At 42.4% G+C, this 25,169-nt stretch overlaps 1 protein-coding gene across 3 annotated transcripts in view; it reads right to left on the bottom strand.

Moving 5' to 3' along the window:
• Window positions 1-25,169, bottom strand: part of SLC6A11 (solute carrier family 6 member 11) — an 88,127-nt gene that overhangs the window by 22,099 nt on the left and 40,859 nt on the right. For all 3 annotated transcript variants that reach the window (XM_088171682.1, XM_014869756.2, XM_088171684.1), the window contains exon 7: window positions 21,430-21,564. In XM_088171682.1, coding sequence (XP_088027808.1) covers window positions 21,430-21,564 — 135 coding nt within the window. The remainder of the gene's footprint in view (window positions 1-21,429; window positions 21,565-25,169) is intronic.

The following is a 25,169-nucleotide window of genomic DNA, read 5'->3' as shown; positions in this document are numbered from 1 at the left end:
CCAAGATGAACTTTTGGTGACACCAGGGAAGTAAGAATTATTCTGCTGTAATGTGCAATGAAAAGAACCATTCCCTAAATTACATTTTATTACACTCTTCTGCTCCAAATCCCATCTTTATGTATATATAAATGTATTTCCAAGAATAATACTAAAATACGTAGTAGTGGAGGACTGAGCATTTTACCTCTGATGTTATTCCAATAAAGTGATTTTTTTTTTTTCTGGTTTTTCATTATAAAGAACATTCAAGCACATCACAGCCTCCTCTGTTGGGCCTGGTGTGGCAGCAGGGGGGAGCGTGGATGGGAAATTGGCAGCACACACTGGGAGGGAGGCACCACATCTACACCTGGCTGCTGCTTTTAACACTTCCCGTGTTCCTCAAGCTGAAAAATGTCATATATTCACATGAAAGCCCCCCACAAAGGCAGGCAGAGATGCAGTTTGGGCATTTTCAGTGCAGGATGTTTTGTGAAATGGATGGAGAAGAGGCTGGGGCACCACATCTGCCCGGCCACGCTGTCACCTTCAGATTCTGCACCGAGTACAAAACACAATTCACAAATCCCTGTGCAGAGAAGGAAAAGAAAATGAGCCAGCCTGCATTTACTCTCTAGTCACTCTCTTGCAATCAAGTGAAATTTTTTCTTAAATAGCAGCGAACACAGAAATCAGCTGAGTGTCTGGGCTGTGCAGCTGCCAAAATACAGAATTCAGAGGTCAAGGTTCTGTTCTATTTGCAAAACAACCCAAACACTTGGAGGATGCAGACGTTCAGAGGGAATAAATCCATTCCTTGCACGCATCCTGCTGTTCCCTGACTAGCAGGACACTGATTAGCTCTCATTCCTATCAATCCTGCAGGCAAAATCGAACAGGGAGCAATAAACTTTATTATCTTCATTTTCCCACATTGTCAACACAGTTGTTGTACTTGTGTAGTTTTTCGTATTTGACTAAAAAAATAGTCAAATATGAGAATTTGACTATAAAATAGTCTTGGTATATGTTTAGTTTTTTTAAAAAAACAACTACAAATCCTCTGAACACAGATAATTTAAAAGACATTTTGTGCTTAAAAATCAGACAAAAGAAATTATTTCATAAAATTAAGCCAGTTAATCCCTGGGATCCCAATGAAAACCTTTTTGCTAAGTACAAAAATACATTTTTCCACTTGGAACTAGAATCTTGGAACACCCAGAGAGTAAACCAGACTGCAATAACACAATTTGAAAACAGAATATTACTTCAGCTACGGACACAGGCTAAATCTCAGAAAATTTTTAGGATGTTCTTCACAATAAACGACTCTGGATGTCGCTGCCTCAACAAATACAATCTCTGATCCAACTTACTTCTGATATATTTATTTTCCAATGAATATAGCCTTTTAAAAGTCAGCTTTCAATGCCTTTTATCCTCTCGGCATTTATTGAACCTCTGCTAGGAGTGTGAATGTAGAAAAATAAGGCTATAAATCAGACTATCCACTGAAGATGTGCCTCGGGCTGCTTGAAGTGGCAGCGCTTGTGACAGCCATTGATGTAAAAGTGTTTGGTGAGATGCTGGCCAAGTGAAGCTCAGCTCCTCCAGGCTCCTCCAGATGGCAAGAATAGCACAAAAATATCCCTCAGTTATCTCCAAGCAGCCTCAGCTCCAAGGAGTTGTGGCTGAGGGCAAAGCTGGGGTGCCTGGCTGGAGAAAATAAAGGAAAAATCCCACTGGATCCAAGCAGCCTGGCACCAACCATGTTACCTAAAATAAATAAGCTTTTTAGCCCCTGCCCCCTGTCCCCAGATGCCTTCTTGGAGGAAAAAAAAAAAATAAATGTATCTCTCCCAACTCAGTGGGAAAAGCCATTAAATGGGGAGCTAAACCCAAACAAAATATGAACTGTGCATTGTGGGGAAGCAGCAACAAAAATGGTGCTTTTTGGATGCAGGAGCGAGTTTGTGGCTGAAGTTTACTACCCAGGGCTTTCTAAACAACACGGCTTCTGAAAGCAGAGCCTTCATTAGAGCAGGAAAACACCACTTAAACGGCCAGGCAGAAAATGGCTGAATTAAGCTCTTTTTCTCTCTCTTTAATGGTAGTGATTCTCAAAAGATTCAAAGTAGGTTAGGGGAAGAATAAAACAGCTATGTTTCTAGTGTCTACCTGACAACAGCTTTTGTAGGGGTGAATAATTACATGAAAATCACTTCCTTTCCACCTCTCTTTGGGATTTCTGTGGGTTGCTAGGCAGTCTCTCTGCTACCTTCTGCTAATGTCACTTCCAGAGGGCTGAATACAGTAAATTCATTGGGAGAATGGAAACTCGGGAGAAGAAGGACCTAAATACTCGGAGTTTTGTTTATTCATTGCTGCCTTTGGAGCCCAGCACTATAGCTGGGATCACTTTACAGGTATTGAAATGCTAATTTCCCGGGGGCTCTTTCCAGCCAAGTACCACCCAGTTAAAATGGGACAGGACCTTCCTCCATACTGGAGCCACACCAGTCGCATGTTCCTGTGGCAGCATCCAAGGTGGAAAACCAAGTGCTGGAGCAAAGCAGGCTGAGGATCCTTCAGGGACCTACAGGAGCAATTCTGGTCCTCCCTCTCACTGCTGTTCATGAGTAAAATGTTCCTTCACTCCTTAAGCCAAAGTTTAGGGCTAACTTGGCTGCCTTGGTGTGATTCCAAGAGGAGCAGCCACAAGGTGCAGTTGTACATCCCTGAGTAAATCATGAGGATGTTCACGGAGAGGAGGGGGCAGGAAATCCTGGCACAGGGTGCCCAGAGCAGCTGTGGCTGCCCCTGCATCCCTGGCAGTGCCCAAGGCCAGGCTGGACACTGGGGCTGGAGCACCTGGGACAGTGGGAGGTGTCCCTGCCATGGCAGGGGTGGCACTGGGTGATCTGTAAGATCCTTCCCAACCCAAACCACTCTGTGCTTGTGCATAGGTTAAAAATAGAAATGAACTTTATGCAAATATCCCTCTCCACTGCAGAGTGCTGGCTGAGAAAGCTGCAATGCTCCCTGCAGAGAGCAGGGATGGGGGGCTGTGGGAAGGGCAGCAGCCAGACCCAGAGCAGGGCTCTGAGAGTTCTGGAAGTGTCTTTGATTTCCAGTTTCAGTCTCCCGAGCCTCTGCTTCTCTTTGATTCTGGCCTTATCTGCTTTCATCCTCAAAGTTCCCTCACTCAGCCTGGCACAACAGGACACAGGGAAATCCAGAGCCTTTGAATTCACTTCCCTGTCAGCATTTTCTGAGGACAGCATTCAAAGCCTTTGAAATACGTATCAGCTTTCCATTCATTCCGCTCTGGAGCATGTGGAAGGAAATACCTGGCAGTATAAGGTACACAGAATATCCCAGAGATATTATTCATATAAAATCATTTATATCCTTATGATAACATGGGTTTTTGGGAGGGAAAAAATAGTATCTGGATCAATTTTGTGTCTGAGTGATAGGAAACAAAAATTGTCTTCAGTGCTTAACTTTGAGAAACTGGCAAGATGGAAATATTTTTGGAAAGGTATTGATATTTAATCACAGTATCTCCTTTTAAAAGGTATCAATAAGAGGCAAAGCATTAAATCCCAATATCTCTTGGGAGCAGCACCTCTTTCTTTACTTATTTCTTTTAAGTGCAAAGGTTCAGGGCAGGAGGATGCTCTGTAAAGTTCTTGTGGGCTGTTCTTGGGTATGGAAAACCATCCCATGCTCTGGGAAGGTGAAATCCCTGATTGCTGAGCATCCCCTTGGTGTGCTGGAGAGCCCTTTTGCTTTAAAAACATCAACTTTTTTTTCTCCTACTTTTTTACTATATCATGCTTCAGGCATTTAGAAATAAAAGAATTTCATTTCCATTCCGTGTATGATATGGAAAAGTAAAAAGAATAACCATCCTTTTCTTTCTCTTTTCATATTCCATGTATTTCCATGTATATTTCATATATTTTCAGTGTTTCAGAGACACCAGAATTTACCAGGTCTTTTAGGCATCCTGTTAATATCATTTCCTATAAATGATAAATAAAGATGCTCAATTTTTAAAAATAAATGCAGGAAGTGCAGTCAACTAATTCTTAAAATGAGGGTGTTGATTAGAGTTCCACTTTACTGAGACACTACCAACAAGTGCTCTCAGGATGAGAGCTCTGACAGCTCCCACATCCCCAGAATGCACTCACAGGGGTTTCAAAATATTGACACTAAATTCAGCTGAGGCATTGATGGGAGAGGTGACTCTGAGTCATTCCTGCACTGCTCTGAATCCAAACCAAGATGGTTTTAAGGTGTTTTTTTCTTCAAATATTCTGTTTGTGTTACATTTGCCAGAAAGCAAATGGGCTCTGGGGTGAGTTTGGATTTGAGGTTTTCAGGGGGGGGACACAGGAGATTTAGCAAAGGCAGTGAGGTTCCATCTCCTCCCACCAAATTGATGGCTTCAAAATATCCAATTTTTATTACAGTTTTGCTCAATTGTAATATCCCAGTGACAAAAGCCCTTCTTGAGTGGCTTTTTTGTTAATTCCTCTTACTCTCTCTGGTGTCTGCTTCAGCCTGAGGAACACTGGAGATGCCAAACACAACATCCAGCACTGATATTTGAAATATTTTGCAAAGGGGAAACGTTTTGGTTATGATGATTATTCAAAGATTGCACTCACAAATGAAGAGGGAGATATACTTGGGTTATATAACATCGGGTGAAATGTTATTTAATCTAATTTCTTTAAAAATAATAATTCTCAAGGATTCTTTTTAAGCCACCTGAAGAATATTTACCTATAAACTGAACTGCTAACGAAGGATCTAGAAAGAACAGCTCAAAACCAGAAGAAAACAGAGTTAGAGAAGCATGAACATAGTTTGATCTTAAATTCTTCCTGTTATTGAAAACAGCCTCAACCTTATATAAACATCTGGCACCAGAAGATCCTCCCAGAGGATTCTGAACCCAGAGTGGGTTCAGTTGATGTTGGGAAAACAGAAGTGCTTTGCACCCACCAAAATCATTGTTTTTTCCCCAAAACACTGATTCCCTCCCTTCAGAGGAGCCTGTTTCCTCTCTGTTTCTTATATGAGGAATGAAAACCACTCCGTTGGGGTTTTTCCTGCTTTTCAGGAATCCCCAGTGATTCTCAGTGAGCCCTGAAGATCCCAGACCACTTCAAAGTCCTGCAGGTTCTACTCGAGCTCCATATTTCACCTCAAACATCTTTAATGTCAAATTCACCACATGCAAATGTCTCTGTGTAAGGCAAACTTACATCTAGCACTGAGCACTTCTAAAAATTAAAGAAAAGGATGGTCAGAAAAGAATCTGCTGCCTCACTACTGAATGCTTAAAAATTTTGCATTTTTGCATTTCAAACAGGTGAAGCTTCTGTGATGTTAGGGCACAAAATTCAAAGGAAATTTTCCCATCAATTTCCAGGAGCCTGGATTTTACCTTGCTAGATATTGCAGAATTGGAATTCATGAAAACAAGAAATGCAAGTAAAAGACTCCTTTATCAGCTTCTTTTGCTTGCAGGAATATATCTTAAGCTAAATTAAACATGTGAATACTACTCTAATGTAGTATTTGGCAAATTATGGGCTTGAAAGCACAATATGCAGAGTAAAAATTAAAAAAAAAAATCTCATGCCCTACATTATAAAGACCTTAAAATTGAGCTGGGTTGGCATAATCAAATGTATGCTATAAATACTCATCTAAATAAAAAAAACAGCCTGTAGGGATATATTTAAATTTTCTAAGCAGTAAATCAAAGTTTGTCTCACCAGAGCTTAACTCTGTTCATTAGAGCTTTGTTCCCCCCAGAAATCCCTTAGAGGACAAAACAATTCCCTGACTGCCAAAGGAACCCTGAAGGTGGCACTGGGGTATTAGGCCAGTTGGAGAAAACAGGGAAAAATAAACTTAAACAGAGACTGTCCCCTTGGATAAACTGTCACAGAGACAGAGAATTTCCCTGCTGAGATCCCTGCACGACCTCAGGTCACCCGAGGTGTTAATTGTGACTTAGGGTATGCAACAAACACCTCTTAACTCCTGAAAAAAAAAGAACTGTCTTCAACTGGACAGTTTTGTCAAGGGATATCTGAGAGTGCTTTGGTTTTGCATACCAATAATCCAGTTTTTTTCCTGCAGTGAGCTCTAACAACTCCACTTAATTCCCTGGATGAGGATGTGATGGATCCAACTCCTTGGATTGAGAGGATGTGGCAAGACCAGCCCTGGATTGTGGGAACAGCTCTCCTGAAATGTGCCCTTCATGGTTATACTTTTTTTTCTTGTTTGTTTGTTCTCACATGTTCTACAGCAGCAGCTCCAGCACTAAAGGCTGTTTGGAGCAGTAAAAATTTTATTCCCGTTTTCTCAGATCAGATCCCTCCCTCAGTCATTCCTCATAGGGCTTGAAGGAGCTGGGGTTGTTTAGCCTGGAGAAAAGGAGACTCAGGGGTGACCTTGTCACTCTCTACAGCTCCTGAGAGGTGCCTGTGTCAGGTGGGGCTTGACCTCTGAACAGGCAGCACTGACAGAACCAGAGGACACAGTCTTACCTGTGCCAAGGGAAATACAGGTTGGACATTAGGAAAAAGGGTGACAAAGTGCTGGAATGGTCTGCTGGGGAGGTGGTGGAGTCACCATCCCTGGATGTGTTTAAAAACAGACTGGATGTGACACCGGGTGCCCTGGTGTGGAGTTCAGGTGTTGGGCTGGCTTGGACTCAATGATCTTGGAGGTCTCTTCCAACCTGGTGGTTCTGTGATTCCTCTGTGGTGGGGAAGATGCCATTGATGCTGAGCTATGTTTGTCCTGCCTGCAGTTTCTGCTCACACACCTCTGCTGTCAGAGCCTGCAGGCAGCAGGTGATGGTGAGGAAATCTCTGTGTCCCCTGTCTCCATGGAGAGCACTCCCAGAGCACAGCTCCCAGCTCCAGCTGCCACCAAAAGCCCAAACCTGAGGGTGAACAGAGCTGGATTTGGCAGCCTGGCCCTGCCCAGAGGGCAAGAACAGATTTCCCCTTCTCAGCTACCCTGGCACAGTGCCCTGGGTGGGCACCTCCAGCTGCTGGAATGGTGCCACTGGCAGCTGCATTCCAAAAATTAAGAAAGCAATGGAGTTTCTATAGCACTACCAGTGCAGAATTCACCTCTCTCTCTCTCCACAGCCTGTGCCTTCTGTGCCTTCTATACTTGGAATTGAAACCCGGACAGAAGCTGCTGGTAAAGCTTAGAAACTGCAAACAAAAAAGATAAACGCCCCCCAAGAGAGATTATTGTTCCTAAGGGGTTTTTTTAAGTGGTCAGCAACCACGTGGTTGAAGGTGAAGGAGGCCTGGTTTTATATTCAAAAACACTTTGGAAAAAATCTGTCACTAAAAGCTCTTTAGAAACTTCAGCAACTGTGGTTTAAGAAAGTCACTGCTGGAAAAATCTCTAGGGAACAAGCTCCTGGAAGGTCCTCGGGGACTGGTGACCATGAGCCAGCAGTGTGCCCTGCAGAAAAGACCAGGAAAGACCTGAGCTGAGGATGAGGAAGAGTTACCAGCACCCCTTTCCTCTGCCAAACACCACAAATTCAGTGCTGGCATCCCAAACCATGAGAAAACAGAGTTTTACCAGAGCCCTGTGAAGGGCTACAGATATGGTTGAGGGAGTGCTGCATCCTGAAAAACGTGAAAAGTTTGAGAGGCTGAGAGAGCTGGGACTGCACAGGTTAGAGGAGAGAAGACTTGGGATTCTTGAGTACAAATAAAAGTGTATAAATCAATACCTGGTGGGAGGGAGTAAAGGACAGGGAATCAGTGTCCTCTCAGAGGTGCTGATAGAAGGACAAGAGGCACAAACTGAAACACAGCAAATCCCATTTAAATGTAAGAAAAACTTTTGGAGAGAGTAGTAAAACCCTGGAAAAGGGTGCCCAGAGAGAATTTGTGGAGTCACCATCCTTGGAGAGCTCAGAACCTGACTGGACACGATCTCTGGTGGGGTTTGCAGTGCTGGGTTCAGGGTTCTTTTCCACCCCAAGTGATCCTGGGGTTGTTCTGGTGGAACCTGCTTTGGGGGATTCTATTCAAACAGGAATTTTCTGACCTGCTGCCATTCTCTTCACTTTAATTTACACTTTATTTTACAGCAGGGACACAGACACTGCCCCAGCAGGGTGGACAGCCCAGGACAGGGAACCTCCCAGTGAAAGCTGGGCAGAAACCAGCCAGAACCCCAAGTTAAATCTGGACTCTTGTGTTTAACAGTTCACAATTGGCCCATCCGTAATTAATTGAATTAATTGATACTTTCAGCCTCCCACATCCTCCAGCAGCGAGTTCCACCATTTAGTCATTCATTGTGTGAAAAAGCACATTCTGTTGTATTTTTCTAAACCCACTCCATCTCCATTTTTATAGACTTTTGCCAAAGCCAAGGCAGGGTTCCAGGAGGACCTCCTGAGTTCCTGGCTGAGTGCCACCCAAACAGGGAATGGTGCCTTGGCTGTGCAACCAGGAGGGCTGAGCACCATTCCAGGTCTGACAGTGTGTAAAAGCTTTTTTTCCTTTTTTTTTTTTTTTTTTTTTTTTTTTGCCTTTGCACAGAAAAAAAACCACCAGTGACTGTTGGGTGTAGAGTGCCCTACACTGCTCTATAATGAGTATCACAAATAAATGCAAATCTCTGAACAGCCACTCCAAATACTCAGTTTTCACCAAAACCATGGCTAAGCTTCCAGTTATTATCCACTAAGTCACTCTATGAAATTTGATTCATTTAAAAAACCCAATTTATTGCCCAAAGACCAAAAGGAAAAAGGGAAAATGTTTTTAATTTAACGGAAATGTCTCTAGAAAATCCCTCAACTAAAGCCAGTGTTTAATAAACCCATTAAAAAGGCCAAGTGACAGCTTCTGACCCACCACAGCCCAACACAAAGGAAAATTTAATTGAAGGCAGCATGGATCTCATGCTGCCCACAGAACAGTCGAAATATTGCCCTTCACAAGCAGAATGAAAACTGAGTGCTTAGGCAGAACAAATACTAAAGACACAATTAAAAGTTAATTATCTTTTCTAAAGTAACCTCAAAACAGAGAAATGAAATCTGGGGCAACACATTGCTTCAAATATTGGTAGTGACAATATGGGTCAACAATCCAAAAGGACGGACAAGGAAGAATTTAATTTTATTCCACTTTAATCCCATTTCAGTCACCCAGCCTTCCTCAAAGCTACTGATGTGGATAATACCATGCTAACTCAGCAAAAACTGGCCCAGAAAACGATGAACTCCATAAAGTTAACCTAGAGCATTCACCACTTCATTAAAACATCGTTTTTCATTTGAGAACTATCATTTTCTGTGTAATAAGATTTAATAGAATGGAAGGGTTTGAAATTACTATCAAGACATGGAAATAAAACCTTTTTTTTTTTCACTTTAGCTGCAAGGGATACTCACTTAGCTATAAAAACATAACAAAACCATGTTCAGCCAGTGCAGAGGTCACACACTGTCCTTTTTTTATTGTTGCCAAAACCAGATGTTTGGGCAAAGATTACAGCAACAAATCCCAATTTTAATCTGGGCAGTTAAAATGCATCCCAATTCCAATGGCTGGAGCACGATGCCATGGGAGTGCTCCCCACAGGTAAATTCTCTCTCCATTGTCCCACAGGGAGTCTGGGGGTCCCAGTGGGTCAGGGACACCTCGAGGAGCAGCCAGAGGTGCAAAACCAATAAATGTCTGCAAACACCCCTGAAGGGTGGATGGATGTGTCCCCTCTGAGCACAGCAATCCCAAAAGAGTTCCACCATCACTCAGAGCAGATCCAGGGAGCAAAGGCAGGAATCCACCTCAGCACCAAACCCTCAGCAGATCAATTCTGAGGCAGCACAAGCAGTGAATCGCTTCAGAATCATTGCAGAGACACTGAAATGTACTCACAAAACCTTATACATTTATTTACTGCAGCCTCAAAGACTCCAAAGTCACAAACACAAACTCTGCTTCTTTTTTTCCTGTAGCCTCATCCTCGAATTCCACCAATAATAAAGCATTGAACAAGCTGTAATTAACTTTGGCATTGTACAGAACTGTAGAATAATTAAATCAGTTTTAAATTCACCTCTGCCCATGCTCCCAGCCCTTTTGGTGGGAATTCCACAAGCACAGCTCCCGAGGCTGTGGGAGCACAGTCCCCAGGAAGGAATTTGGGGTGGCACCTGAGGACAAACAGGGGTTTTGTGGCTGGATGAGACAGCAGGGCAGCCCTGCAGAGATGATAACTCGGGGTGGCCCAAGGGCCTCTGCCTCAGAGTTAATTGCTGGTGAATGGTGGCTGGAATTTGCTTGGAACCAAACCAAGAGCTTGGCACCCACCCAGGATTATGTGCCAAGAACCTCCGAGATTACTCCAGCAAGCTCAGAGCAACAATTTGTCCAATCAATCTCTGATTTTAAGAATTAATTTTTTTTTTTTTTAAAGAGGCATTTGGGATTTGTGGTTTTTCTCAGTTGCAAGGCACTGAGAGTCCCCCTGACAGTGTAGGGAATTTCACATTCCCTGCTAAGGAGCTACTGACAGCACCCAAGCAGAAAAATCAGAATGAGCTCCCCAGATAATTTTTATAAATAAATACCAGGAGGGATCAGAAAAGACAAAGCAATAAAGCAAATTTGGTTTAGACCTTCAGGCATAAGCTTGTGTTCTCTTTCCTGTGACAGATCTGTCTGTGTGAAGGGAATTATGAAAACAAACAAAGCACTGCTCATGTCCTGGGCTGTTTTTAAAGGCTTATCTGAAGTGTTCCAAGAGCTGACTTAGGGGTGGTTCCAACCCCAAACCATCCTTGGGGCAGTGTCTGTCCCTCAGAATCACTCCTTGCATCTTCTCCCTCCATATGAAGGACCTTTGGCTTCTGTCTGCTCCCTCCAACCTCCAGCACAGAATGGAAAAAGACAGAAAGGGACCCTGGTTTGGCTTCTTTCTTTCTTTCTTTCTTTCTTTCTTTCTTTCTTTCTTTCTTTCTTTCTTTCTTTCTTTCTCATTCCCACTTGCTGCCAGCTCACTCAGGGTTGCCTTCTTCAGCTCAATATTTTGGGAATATGCCCTCATCTCTTACTTTAACTTGTATATGTATGACCATGGAACTAAAGTAAAAATTTAAGCCATAAAATTAAATAAATAAAAAAACCTAAAAACCAACCAACCAAAGCAGCAAACAAAAAACCCCAAACCAAACAAAACCAAAAGAGCAAGCCAAACCCAACAAACCAACCAAAAAACCCCACCTAAACTATTTAAAAACCTAAACAACTTAAAAATCTGCAGGTAAATGGAGTTCTAGAAATACAAAAATATATTTACCAGCAATATACCTGTACTGAAAATCATTGTCTGCTCCGTGTCAAGAAAGTCAATTAAGCCCTGTGTTATTTCATTTCTGCCTGACTGACCCCAGCTGGGTGCTCTGGCTCTGGGGCTCCCCAGGAGCAGGGCACAGAGGAATTTCTGGGACTGATGGTTTACAGGAACCAAAGCTCACTTCCAAGACACCTTTCCCTTCTCATGCTGGAAGGACAAGCCCTGTTCAATAATGTGACCATGGACCACCTCACCTACTTTGTTGTGAAGATCAAATTACCAAACAGAAAATGTAAATTTGTAATCCCTCCTCCTCTGCCACGTTTTCTGCCTTCATAACCAGTAACTCACTGAGGGCTGCTTCCCCCACTCGATTTTTTGGTGCTGCCATCATTTCCCACCTCTGTTGTGCTCCCCTTCATGGCTGGATTAACAAATTCCCTGAGCCCCCCCAGGCTGGAAAGCACCAGGAGCTTTTTGTGAGCATCCCTCAGAGCGCCCATGTTGTTTTATTATTTTACACAGAGGTTTTTAGAGCATTTTAAAAGCCTGAGTTGTTTTCAGAGTGGCAGGAGCCGTGTACCCAACCAGTGAATTTTTAGTAAACAAGCCACTCAACACTCACTGGAATTCTGCTGTGAGCCTGGGCGTTTGTCAAGAGAGCTGGGCAGTGGAAAACCTTGCATTTGTGCCACAGAGCTGGCAGAAACAGAAAGTAAAACTCAGATCAAGACAAAAAAAATGCTAGGATAAAAAAAAATGCCATTTAGAAGCCGTGTTCAGGACCTTGCTTCTTGACATTTGGGCCTACTGAAAGTACTGACATTGATCAAATGTTTAATTTTGCAGATGAATGAAGCTGTAATTTATAATTTCATTTGCAAATTGGTGCGAAACATAAAAGCATTTGGCCAAAAACTGGAAGGTTATTTTGAGAAGCCAAACGTTGTTGCCTCATTTTTAAATGAAGCATTTACTTTTTAATTCCTAAAGGATATATTGTTTCAAAATGCAATAATAGGTAAGAATAAAGAATTCAAGCTCTGGTGTATGTGAAATATTTTCTGTTTGTTTTGCTAAAATATCAGTGTGCAAACAGAACTTGAGTGCAGAATCACCAAGAACCAGATCCCATTGCCCATTTTTTAGGGGTTCAGCTGCACTTTTTGATTCAAATAATCTCTGGAACTGACCACAAACAAATGAGAAATCAGTGAACCCTTACCCCAAGCTGCACCAATATCTGCAGATTTCCTGCCAAATTTATAACACATTTTCTCAATGCATTTCACATTTCATTCCCTCTCAGCTTGTGACACCCAAAATTTTCTTCTCTTTTCCTTATTTGCAGACCCCAATTGCAGCAGCAGTGAGGGGCTGGCCCTGGTGGGACAAAGCCAATTTTATTATCTCTGTTCCCCAGGGGCATCAAGAGCTGTTCCTGCAGCCAGGATTCTGAGGAAAATTCTGGGAAAAGCTCAGTTTATTGAGCCTCAGTTTTTAAAGCAGCTGCCAATAAAAATCCACGTGGGAAAATCTGTTTGCATGGGGAGACTGCACACAGCTAAGGAAGGTTTTCCTTAAAATATTCATGATCTTTATAGGAATTCCTGTATTACAAAGTTTTCTGAGATTTGATGTTAACACATGGAAATTTCTCTCTTTAAAGACTCATTTCAGAGGGAAGAATATGAAGTCACAGAATGCACCACAGCCAAATGTGACATTAGGAAAATATTGATTTCCCATCCTGTCATTTATCCTCATGAGCCAATTCTGGTGATGTAACATCAGTGGGAATATTGAGTGTGTATTTTATCAAGCAGAAGGGAGAAACAACTGTGCAATGGGAGGTAAAGAACTAAAATTGGAACAATAACCCAACAAATAATTCAACAGCCTACACCAACCCCACACCAGCACAGGGGAGTTCCTTTATCCATAGGGAAGGAAGAGGCAGCAAAGCAGTAAATCCCATATTTAAGCACAAATGGCACACAGATTGTAGTGGATACCAAAATCATGGCAGTAAATCCTGAGGGAGCACCTTTCCAGCCTCACCCCAAGCCCAGAGCCTGGCACCTGTCCCAGGACAGCTTTGGGGCTGCACACTCTGCTTTCCAGCAGATGTTTGCCCAGCCTTCTTTCTGTTGGGTTATTTTGAGAGTTCAGCTCTTAACTCCAGTTCTGGGGTGGAAATGAAAGTAGTTTCAGAAATGCCAAGGGAAATACGAAGCATTTTTTTACACAGGTCTCAGACAGAATAATCTTTAGGAGCACTCAACTTTTTAAAGAGCAAATTCCAGATTTTCTGCAATAAGCACATCATTCCACTAGTGTAGCAATCTTATCTTTTCCTTTTTTCTCTCATACCTCTGGAATAAAGGGATTAAGAAGAATCCTACAAGCAATTCTTAAAATAGCTCTATATTTCCTGTGCCTCTATTTATAAAGCATCATAAACCCACTTGTATCACAGAAATAACATGGGATATTCATTTGCTTCACTTACTGACTCCCCCCACTGTGTGCAAGCTCCCTTCTTATTATTTCCTCATTAATATCCATCTGTCACTTCGCATTTTATTTTACCAATTCTGAATTCCATCTGAAATATGTGCTTTTAACAACAGCTTTTCTCTGCTGGAAGACTGGACTTCTAAAGTAGCTGACAGAGTGAAGTCATTGATATTATTTATAATCCTTTAAATGTTCCCATTTAGGCAAAAAAAAAACCCCACTCTTTAAGTTTCTCTTGTATTTCTTTCCAGGTTCCATTATGAAAGCAGTGGGAAATCTCTGGCTGTCATGCCCAAACTCTGAGTTAATGTGTGGATCCCTGTCTCCCTCCAGTGGCAACTGCACCAGCCTTAAAATCTGATATTGAAGTGCAATTAAAGCCTCTCTGAAACTCAAATGATGCCTCTCCACTGCCAAGGTTGCTAAGGGGTTGCAGGGACAGCTGGAGGAGATTCCATATGGCCCAGAAATCCCAGAGAAATCCCAAAATGAGCTCATTCTTTCAACAAGTCTCTCCTCAGTGCCCAAACCTGCTCAGCTTGCTGCAGCTTGTGTAAAAAGGGCAAGAAACACAGGGAGAAACCATGGGGGGAAGGAGGCAAATTATTTGTTCAGGGCTTGAAATAACACCCCAGAGCCATAACTGGAGTTCAGAAAGCACATTTGAACATAAAATTAACAGTCACGACATTATGCTGTTGAATAAATAAACCAGAGTTGGCTGGTGAGCCATGAAAAGGTGAGTTATGTGCACTGACACACCCCGAAAGTCTGGAATTGTATGGAATTTATTGGAAAGTTTGGAAGTGCATGGAATTTATTGGAGAGTTTGGAAGTGTATGGAATTTACTGGAGAGTTTGGAAGTGCATGGAATTTATTGGAGAGTTTGGAAGTGCATGGAACTTAGACTGAGCCTTTTCCACAGAATACTTAAATTTACCCAAAACCTTTCCACTTAACTTTTGCACTTAAATATTCCCAAAGCATTTGCACAGTATAAAAGCTGTTGTGGTGAGCAAATGCTGAGCTGCTCCAGGCATCACAGTTATTTTTTTGCCCCAGGAGGAGCCTCTGGGAGTTGCATCCCATCCTTTTGGAATGTGTGTTCCCAACCAGATTCCTGCCAGAGAATGGGAGCAGTGAAAATGCAATGTGCTCCCAGGCTGGCCCTTCAGGGGTGATTTGGGAAAAATGGGAAATCCAATCCACGAGGGATTTCTGGCCTTGTTCAACACCTCTGCCCTTGCACTGCATTTGGGATTGGTTGCTCTCCCTACTCTTTAAAGCCACAGAATCTGTAGTGCAAAATCTGCAGGATATGTTAAATGAAATAATTCCTCATTGGGGAGGAATTATTTGTAGGAAAAATATCTCGAAGCATCACACTGGGCTGTATCCTTTAATTTAATTCCTTACAATTTCAAACCTCAGTAATTTGTAATGATTGTGCAAAGAGCAGACCTGGAGAAGAATTAATTATTTTCCCAGTTTAAATTTGAAAAGTTTGGGTAGGAGATTCCTACTTAACAGCAGCACAAGAGCCTCACCTGCAGCAGCAAGGCTTTTTCCTTTCCCTGAGAGAAAAGTTTGAAATTTAGATTATTGCTTGTTCAAAGGTTCAGATAAAGGGGCAGTTGTAGTTATACAGATAATAAATTTGGCTGAGGATTTTCATCCTTGCAGCCTCTGTATGGATAGCTGACTCTCACTCTTGTTTTAATTTACTGCAACTCACCCCTGGTTCAGACTGTGAATACCAGCTGAGGGAAACAATCCAGAGAATGGGAAGAAAATGGGAGAAAAAGAGTAAATTCTACACCCTTAGCAGAACTGCACGAGTGTGATAGGAGCTGGACATCATCCTCCTTTCATTGCTACTGTTTTTTCCCAGTAATTTCTTTTTTTTTTTTTTAATTGTTTCCTAAACTCTTATAAAAGTCAAAAATGCAGTAAATCACTGAGGGGTTTACTAACTTATTGGTGCCAGAATTCTGCTAAGATTCAGGATGTTTGACCTGTCTCTGAAGCATTTTTCCAAGTGCTGTCCTTAAGTATTGAAGTATCCCATGGAGCAGTTTCTCATTCCATTGCAAGTTTTTTATTCAGGGAATCATGGAATCATTAAAGTTGGAAAAGACCTCTAAGGTTGTCACTTGTCACATTTCAAAAAAATAAAAATATCCAAAAATTCTCCTGGATTCAGAGATAATTTCATTGCCAACATCTGAAAATTCCAAGGTTTCTATTGTAAGGATCAGCAGGTTTAACTGCAGGACAGATCTGAAATCCACTGCTCAGCAACCTGGATTTTCTGAGCATGAAAGCACCCACAAATGAAACCCCAATTTCTTTTACAACCTTTTATTTTTTAGAGAAAGCAGAGCCCTAACATTTATATTTGAATGCAGCAGTTTGCTCTACTCTCAGAGGCAGAAAAGAGGATTTTCCTCTGCCTTAGAAAAAAGGCTTCACTGGCCTCGAGGTGGCGATAGGATTGTGGATTCCAGGGCTGCAAATCCTAAAATTGAATCAATTTGCATTATTTCCTCTTCCTAGAGCAACTCAGCCTCCCTAACTCTTGGAAATCAAAAAGTTAAGGGAAGAGACATTCCCAAATGCTTCTGCAGTTTGGGTTTTCAGATCAGGATTTAAGGAAATATCACCTCCACACGGATTCAGTATTCCCAAACTTCTCTCACTTGTATGTATATTGTAATTAGACTAATTGGAAAGCAATTGTTTGCAGTTTGGGTGAGCAGCATCTTTTTAAAAGAATATTGTTATTTATGTGCTGAAACAGATTAGTATCATGTTAAGGAGGGAAAACCCCCCACTATAAACTCACATTAATACAGAAACTAAGGAAATGTAATGGAAAATTACAATTTCCAGGGGGATAAAACCGATATGTGCATTTATTTTAGAGTGACTTTCTACCAGAAAAAAGTGTTTTCTCTGAAAGAGATGTTCTAACATTCTCTTTTTCTCTACAACCACACATGAAAACAGCCTAAATGCCACACAGGAAAAAGCATTTTTTGATCCAGAGGACAATGTAAGGGAGAGAGAGATGTTAGAAGTATAAATCTAGCCAGAGTAAGTGGGTTTGCAGGTTAAGCTGATGCTCATTGCTGTGATTGCTGTGCACTCATGTGTTGGTACCCATTTTCAACAAGGAAAATCCAGTGGGCTTCAAGCCAATCACCAAACCTCAATGCCAAGGAAATTTATGGGAAAAGTCCTTCTGGAAGCCATTTCCCAGTTGTCACCTGCACATCACAGCTGCCTAAAAGTGAATTCTCCTGCTGAGCTCCCAAAGAATTGCAGAAACGTTTCTGCCACCACAAATCTTATTGCAATGTTAACATTTTCCCATTGCAAACAAAAGAGCTGAGAAACCTAAAACCAATTTACCTGTCATGGCTATGCTTTGCCTGTACCTGATTAATTTGGCTTTTTTCCTCAAGCTCAACATTCCCATCAGAGTTTATCAGAGATGAGGTACAACCTGTGTTATTTCCACAGAGAAATGGAAATTTGTCCGAGATTTTGGAAATCAGCTGTTCAGGGGAGTGTGCAATTGTGGCTGTGTTGATAGATGCTCTTGTGCATATGTTCATTAAAACAATTCACAGCTTTAAAATTAAAAACAACAAAAAAAAAACCCCAAAAACCAGCAACTTGACCAATTTTTAGCATACAAACACGCAGCAAACAAGAAAGCTTTATCCTTATTTTCCTCCCCTTTTTAACAAGCTGCTGTTACAGCAGGGGTTAAATTGCTGTGATTTTCCATAAGATTATCCACACTGTTACTTCCTGACCCATCAAACTGCTACATCTGCTACTCCCTAAACTTCTTCCAGGCATGAATGTTTGCAAAATCCTCTTACAAAGAGCCAAATGTTTTGCCCAGAAAGGCTTAGTGAGCACCACACACAAGTAACAATCACATATTGAGTGCCTTAAATCTGTCCAGGGACAAGCAGAACCATATTCTGAGTCAGGCTTGCACACAAACCCCATAACAATCCCATTAACTTGCTGAAGCACTGCTTTTGTGGGAGTTATAACTCAGCAAAGATCCCTTATTTAAGCTATAAACAGCACCTGTATCTCCCAGATTAGGGCACAGGGATATATTTCAAGCCAATTTGAGCATGAAGATTATTGAGACCTTTTTGTTGATGAAGGAAAACACTTCTGAGGCTTAAATAGAGCTCCAGACTGTTCCAGCTTCCACTGATGCAAAACAAAGTGATTGCTATGAGCTCTACCCATGCTCAGGACAAAAAATGGCATTTTCAGAGTGAGAGGATTGGGTCTGCTGGAGAGATAGAATATAAAAATGAAATGGAGACCACTGCCCTTGGAAGCTGAGGGGAGCTGCAAAGATGAATAGCTGCTCACAAAGCTCTAACCCACCATGGAATGCAAATTGCACAAAGACAAAAGAGTCCAGAACTTCAAATTGAAGTGAGCCTTGAAGAGAAACTTGATTTATTTAATCCCCAGTAAACGTGGCTGGCTGTGGGGCTAAAATACCTCTCTCCTAATGCAGACCCAGCACCCTCCCTGAAATATAACTGAAACAGGCCTGCAACTGAAGAGGAAACAAATTCTGCTGGTACACATGATTTATGCTTTGGCATTAGGGATAAATCCACTGAAATGAGTAAACATGGAAACTGGAAGCACAAATCTCCAGGTAGTTTCAGTTGTGCTCCTTGGCAAAAAGGAGTCAATTTGACAAGAACAATTTGACTTGAACCAATGGACAAGAGGTTTATGGGGTGGGGGAGGTTATCCTAATATTTGTGGGTTTGAACATTAAATTCTACATTTCCATAAAATGGAGAATGCCTTTATATCCATCTTATTACCACTATAAGTCGCACTAAAGCTGAACCCAAGGCTATTTGTAAAATAAAACCAGTTATGTCAAATTCTAGCCTGGAGAACTAAGCTTCCTCTCTTTCCTCAGAAGTGACTAGAGATTGCACCCATTAGCCTGAAAGCTTTCTTCAAGTATTGAATTAATTTTTCCCAACAACATATTTCAGTTTTGGAGGAATGACATTTTTTTTCAACACAAAAATAATTCTCTAAATCCAATGAATACTACAATTCAATTACCTGCATTGGTGTTCACCACCACTGTTTGTTATGACACATTTTACACATTTTATTTCAGCTTCTTTCTACTAAAAGGTGTTTAAAATACAACTGAAGGACAAGAACACGTCAGTGAAAGTCTCCCTGAGCCTGAGGAGTATTTGGCTCTTTAAAGCATTCCCAAAAGGAATTCCAGCCCCACACGTGTGGGACAGACAGACACACCCCAGTGCCTCCAGCACTTTGTGCTTCCCAGGCTGCTCCCACCAACCCATGGGCTCTGCAAATTGTCTTGGCAACGATAATTTCTTTACAAGTGGCACCACGATAGTAAATAGGCATATAAACCCTCCTTGGAGCTGCCAATAATGTCCCTAAAGCTGGCAATAATGTCCTTTAAGCTGGCAATAATGTCCCTTAAGCTGGCGTGCCCTCCCTCAATGGCAAACACAGCAAGGGTGTCAGTGGCACGTGGGAAATCCACAGGCAGGGCAAAATCCTGTTAAGAGCCTCTGGAAAAGCAGTGGGCAAGGGAAGGAACCAGTTCTTAAAGAGCAGGACTGAGCCCTGTTCGTGCAAGGAGTTCAGTTCTCCTGGGGGGAAAGGGTGGGAGAATTGGGATTGTTCAGCCTGGAGAGGAGAAGCTTTGGGGTCACTGAACTGTGGCCCTGCAGGGCCTGAAGAGGTTACAGGGAAAATCCAGAGAGGCTCTTTCCAAGGGATGGAGTGACAGGACAAAAGGAAATGGTTCCACATTGCCAGAGGGCAGGGATGGATGGGATATTGGGCAGGAATTGTTCCCTGGCAGGGTGGGCAGGGCTGGCACAGGGTGCCCAGAGCAGCTGTGGCTGCCCCTGGATCCCTGGCAGTGCCAAGGCCAGGCTGGACACTGGGGTTGGAGCAGCCTGGGACAGTGGGAGGTGTCCCTGCCATGGCAGGGTGGCACTGGGTGATCTGTAGGGTCCCTCCCAACCCCAACCATTCCATAAATCCACACAGACTCTGCAAGGGGGGCAGAGCCCAGGGAGTGGCACAGGAGCAGAGCAGCCAGAGCAGGGCTGGGGAAGGCAGGGGCACCTGCAGCTCCACCCCACACCCAGGGCACAGACTGCAGCTCAGACTGGGCTGAACAAAGTGATGCCACCCACAACCACAGCAGTGTCCTGGCACCTGGAGCCAGCCTGGATTGCTGGATTCACTGCACTCTGAGCCTGCTGGAAGGTGCAGACAAATACCTGGGAGTGTGCCAGAGAATGCTGGTGTTCCCTCTGTCCCAGGGCTCATTTCTCAGGTGACCTGAGGCCACCTCTGCTGAAGGTGCAGCTGGAATTCTGCAGCCAGCACTGGCACCACTTCCACAGCTCTTTCACTTCCCACCCGTGCTGACACATAGCACGAACATTGTTAATTTTCATCTAAAATTTTCAATCTTGTACAAAAATGGTTTTTGTTCTTTTTTGATTTTGTTTGTTTGTTCGGTAGGTTGGTTTTTTGGTGTTTTGTTTTTTTTTCCTGTAGAAATATTACTTGTTTAAAGCAAACATTTACAGGTATTTCAGGTGCCCCAAGAAAATTACCTGAAGGAGTTCCTGTATTGTCCTTTGTATCAAAATACATGAACAAAAAGATCAAAATACATGTTTAAAATAAGCAGAGATTAAAAAAAAAATATGCTCTGACACCTCTTTAGTAAGCAGATTAAAAAAATTCATTTTGACAAATATTCCCAAATTCCTTTCTGCATCCTTCTCAGGATCCATTTAATCATGTAATAGCCTCAGGAGAAACACTGTGTAATGTCTTTTACAGTGCCAAAGCAGATCAGTAAAATGCTGTCTGCAACCTGTCAGGTTCTATAGAGATTTTGTCATTTCCCCCTTCAATATCACACAGATGATGGACAATACTGTTTTATTGCAATCCTCTGTCACTCGAAATAATAATAAAAAACCAACTTAATCCATTATTTCCATGTTCTGCTTTACATTGGAAACAACAAAACAGGCAGATTTCCTGGTCTGAGCACTTCATTCCTCCTCAGTTCATATTCTGCTATAAAGACAGCAATTATCTGAATGGGCAATTTCTCTGTTGATTCTGCATGAGATTTAGCTTTGGAGCGAGCAAAGAACCAAAAATTGGCCAAATACCAGTTAAATTTGTCCCCATCGAACTGGTGGCAATGCTCTTGTCCATCAGTGGCAGAAGCACCAACAGCAACTGGCTCTGAAAATCCTCATTTATCAACCAAGGTACTTCCCAATTTAAAAAATGATCTGTCCCAACACACAACATGGCTTCACAGCCCTATCCCCAATCCCACATCTGCAATGAGGAGCAGCTCCCCTGCAGTCTGCTGTGTTCAGGTTTCCAGGGCAAGGAGCTCTTGCCGTTTTTCCCAAAGCAGCCCCAGGTCCTACCTGTGGGTCAGAGAGGCGGGAGATGTCGGGGTAAAGGTAGAACTTGATGCCCTCGGAAGCGCCGGGTAACGTCACGCCCCGGATCAGGAGGATCATCAGCATGATGTAGGGGAACGTGGCTGTCACATACACAACCTGCGGGAGAAAACAGACAGCACAAAGGGATTTTCTTCCAGCTGCAGCCAAAACACCTTGATTTCACATCCTCGGCAGGTAAAGTGCATTGCATGCCTTTGTGCAGGGGATTTTTGTCCTCCAGCTGTGGAGAGGCTAAGAGCTGGCCTGAGCCAGAGAGGGTTAATGAATAAGGGTCATTTCTGAAAGGTATTCTACCAAGGACGTTGGCTTGGAGATCAAGAAGAGAAGAAGGACATAAGCAGAAGAAAACCTCCAGCTGGGAAATGTATTTTTAGCAAAGTCTTGTGAGAAACAGAAGTGGAGATGGGTTTTACACCAATGAACGTTGTGTTGATCTGGTGTAACCAATGGACAAAGTGTAAAGTTTGCAGAGTGTATAAAAGACAGCGTGCTGCTGTGACAAACAGAAATTAGCCTTCTGAAATGTAGTGTGTCTATTTGATTGTCACACCCACCTCTACAACGACATCCAACCATATTCTCAACTCTGGAGGTTTTGGGGGAGAGGTCAGCACGTTTTTATAGAGATTGGGAAGTTCTCTCTAAGTGTATGATTTCCAAACACAGGTACTCATGATAGCAAGGAATTAATTTTATATATTTTAACAATACAAGCAATGGCTTCTCAGTCACCCCGGGATTACTAAACTGATTTCTCTTCAGACTGCTCTGCCTGCATGTCTGGGTTTCAGGAATAAGCATTTCATCAAGCCCAAAGGTTAAATTTTATCCATATTTCCTTGGGATTTGATAGAGAGCCTTTATCTTATAAAGAACCTTCAAAAGAACCCCAGCAATTTCTGTTTTCACATACATGGCCACACTTTTTTTTCTCCCAGAAATCAGTTTGTTTTCTGCACGGGGAGCAACAGGAAACCTGCAAGAAGTCACATTTTCCAAAGGAAAAATGGAGCAGAATTGGTCCTGTTTCACAATCCCAACCCTGAGAGCAGCACATGGCTACTCAAACTCAGAGAAGGATTAAATGATAAATTCCATGGCACTATCAATATTTTCTTCATGTGACAACCACCTCTGTACAAATTTAACTCTCCTTAATTGCTGATGGCCATTTCCACCTGTGAGATGTTACTCTTACACCTGTCTTGCACCAGTAAAAATTAGTTAAGCTGCAAGAATGGAAAAAGTCATTTAGTGAAAAATACAACCTCAAAAATTATGCATTTTAACCTCAGGAGTCCAATATCTGTCTCCTATGTAAATGAAAGGGATACATCAAAGAACAGACCTGTGAAAAGATTCTCAGACATATTTTTTTAATTAATGAGCTGAAATTGGATTTTCAGACTATTTAACCCCAAACATTAAATGATCTCATATGCCTCATCAGGTACCCTCAAAGATGGAGGAACTTGAATTTCCCAGGAAATGGAGATCACCATTCTGTTTGGGACCTATAGGTCCCAGAAGCCTGAGCTGATGAATTCCTAGGTCAGTACAATGCAAAATGGGAACTTTTATCCCAGTGCTTACATTTGTTGACTGTCAGTGGGAATGCAAACTGCCATGACTGGCTGAGTTGAAATAGACCTTGTCTTTCCACATTTGGGTTTCAAATATAAAAATGATCAGCAGCTAATGAGAATTAAAAAATAAACACATGGGATGGACACGGTCCTGCCCTGAGCATTAAATTAGCTGGAAAGGATGAAGTAGCCAGCTAATGGTTTTCATTTATTTACTTCTGTGCCAGCAATTTTTTTCCTCCTTGTTTTAAATCAAAAGTTGCATTGAACAGAGGGTAATCAGCAGTGAAGGCCTTGCACCTGAATATCTGTAATATTTCCTTGCATTTCCTTCCTTCCCTGCACTGCTGTGCAGCACATCCACGGCATTCTGCACATCCCACAGTGCCTGGAACGCTCTGCCTGAGCAAACGCTGTGATCTGGCAGAGGCAGATTCCTCCCCACCTTGTTTTGGGAGGATTTCCTCTCTCATCTGCATCAAGGAAAAGCCAAACCCATTCATCCCTGCAGCCAGGAGAGGCCAGGTACAGCATCTGTGCAATCCCACAGCTGCAAGGGCTGCAACCACAACCTCTAATGAACTTTTTGGCCATCAGGGCAGCTCTGCCCCAGCTTTAGAGGAACAAGGGCTCTCCCTGCTCTCTGGCTGCCACGCAGAAAGGGAATAAAAATAAAGCTCAGTATTTCTAGCAATAAACACCAATGCAGAGATCCAGAACCTCAGTGAGAGGGAAACCAAGGGAGCAGGGCTGGCAAAGGTGGAAAGATCCCCACTGACACTGCTGAGAATTGATCACACACCTCCCGAGGCTGGAAAGCTCCTCTTTCACCTCAACAGGTGAGTGCACTGTGCAGGGACACAGCCACTCATTCCCATTTTCTGCCCCTCCCCAGGAGCTCCCGAGGTGAGGCAGGATGGGGGATTTAGGAACCAGTGCCATTATTAGCATCATCATCACATCTGTCGGGCATTAAAAGTTTCCAGAATTGTTTTCTTTTCTTTCAACACATCGAACCTCTCTGAATATCAATGTGAACACAACTGTTTCTAATTACACCACATCCTGTTTTAATTGACTTTAATTGCTTAGTATGTTAATTTGCATCCCAATGCTCAAAATGCTTTTTTTAAACCCTTGTCAGAGCCATGCCAATGTTTAAGCAGTTGGAAACAAAATAAAAATTTCTGGCAGGCGAGTTTTTGCACCAAGTTCTCTTACAATGTGGTTGAAAGAAAAATTTACAATGCTATTTAGACATTCAAGTAGGTGGAAATGCAACTCTGAAGTATACTTGGGTTCTTTACTGAAAGTACCTTGGAACCAAAGATCCTGAGAATGGATATTTTATTGACTGCCACAAGCTTTAAGTATCAAAGAATAGGAAATAAGTTGAGTACCAAGTACTGGAAATGTAAATACCAAAACCTTAAAGAAGCTTTGATGTCACTCAGGGTTGATATACAGATATTGAGGTACCTATGAAATGATTTCCTGAGTGAGGCACCATAAAGATTTTGAGATCTGAGCTAGATTTCAGTTTCATCTTTTCACACCTAAATATCTTATTAGCACAAATTTGTGCCTGTGTTCCAATTGTCTCTGGGACTGTTGAACTCCTTGTCCTGAACAAAAAGGTGTTTTTCTGAACACTCCAGGCAGATCATACTGCAGGGTGAGAGGGATCTGCCCTGTGAGAATTAGAAATTCAGGATAACCCTGTAGAGAATAAGAAGGAAGATTTCCATGCACTGAACTGAGACCAACCCATGGAAATCTCCAAGCCCCAAATCAGATTTCTCTGGCCAAAGCTCCTACAGAACAAACCATCCTGAGCTTCACACATTCCTCACAGCAGCATGAGGCAGAGAACCTTCCTGCTTTGCTTGGTTCTTGCTGAAAACACACAACCAGAATTCCTGAACAAAATATCCCCTGGAGGCTGAAAACACACAACCAGAGTTCCTGAACAAAATATCACCTGGAGGCCAGCAAGCTGATGGAATGCTTCCCTGCAATCTGCAGTGTTTGAGCTTGTTTGCACTGCAATGAAACAACTGCATTTTATAAATGGGATAAAATTTATCTTGATGCTTCAGGAAATTACTGGTTTGT

This window comes from Sturnus vulgaris, chromosome 11, assembly GCF_052056855.1.
Source record: "Sturnus vulgaris isolate bStuVul1 chromosome 11, bStuVul1.hap1, whole genome shotgun sequence".
Classification (NCBI taxonomy): domain Eukaryota; kingdom Metazoa; phylum Chordata; class Aves; order Passeriformes; family Sturnidae; genus Sturnus; species Sturnus vulgaris.
This window is presented reverse-complemented; position numbering and strand designations above follow the sequence as displayed.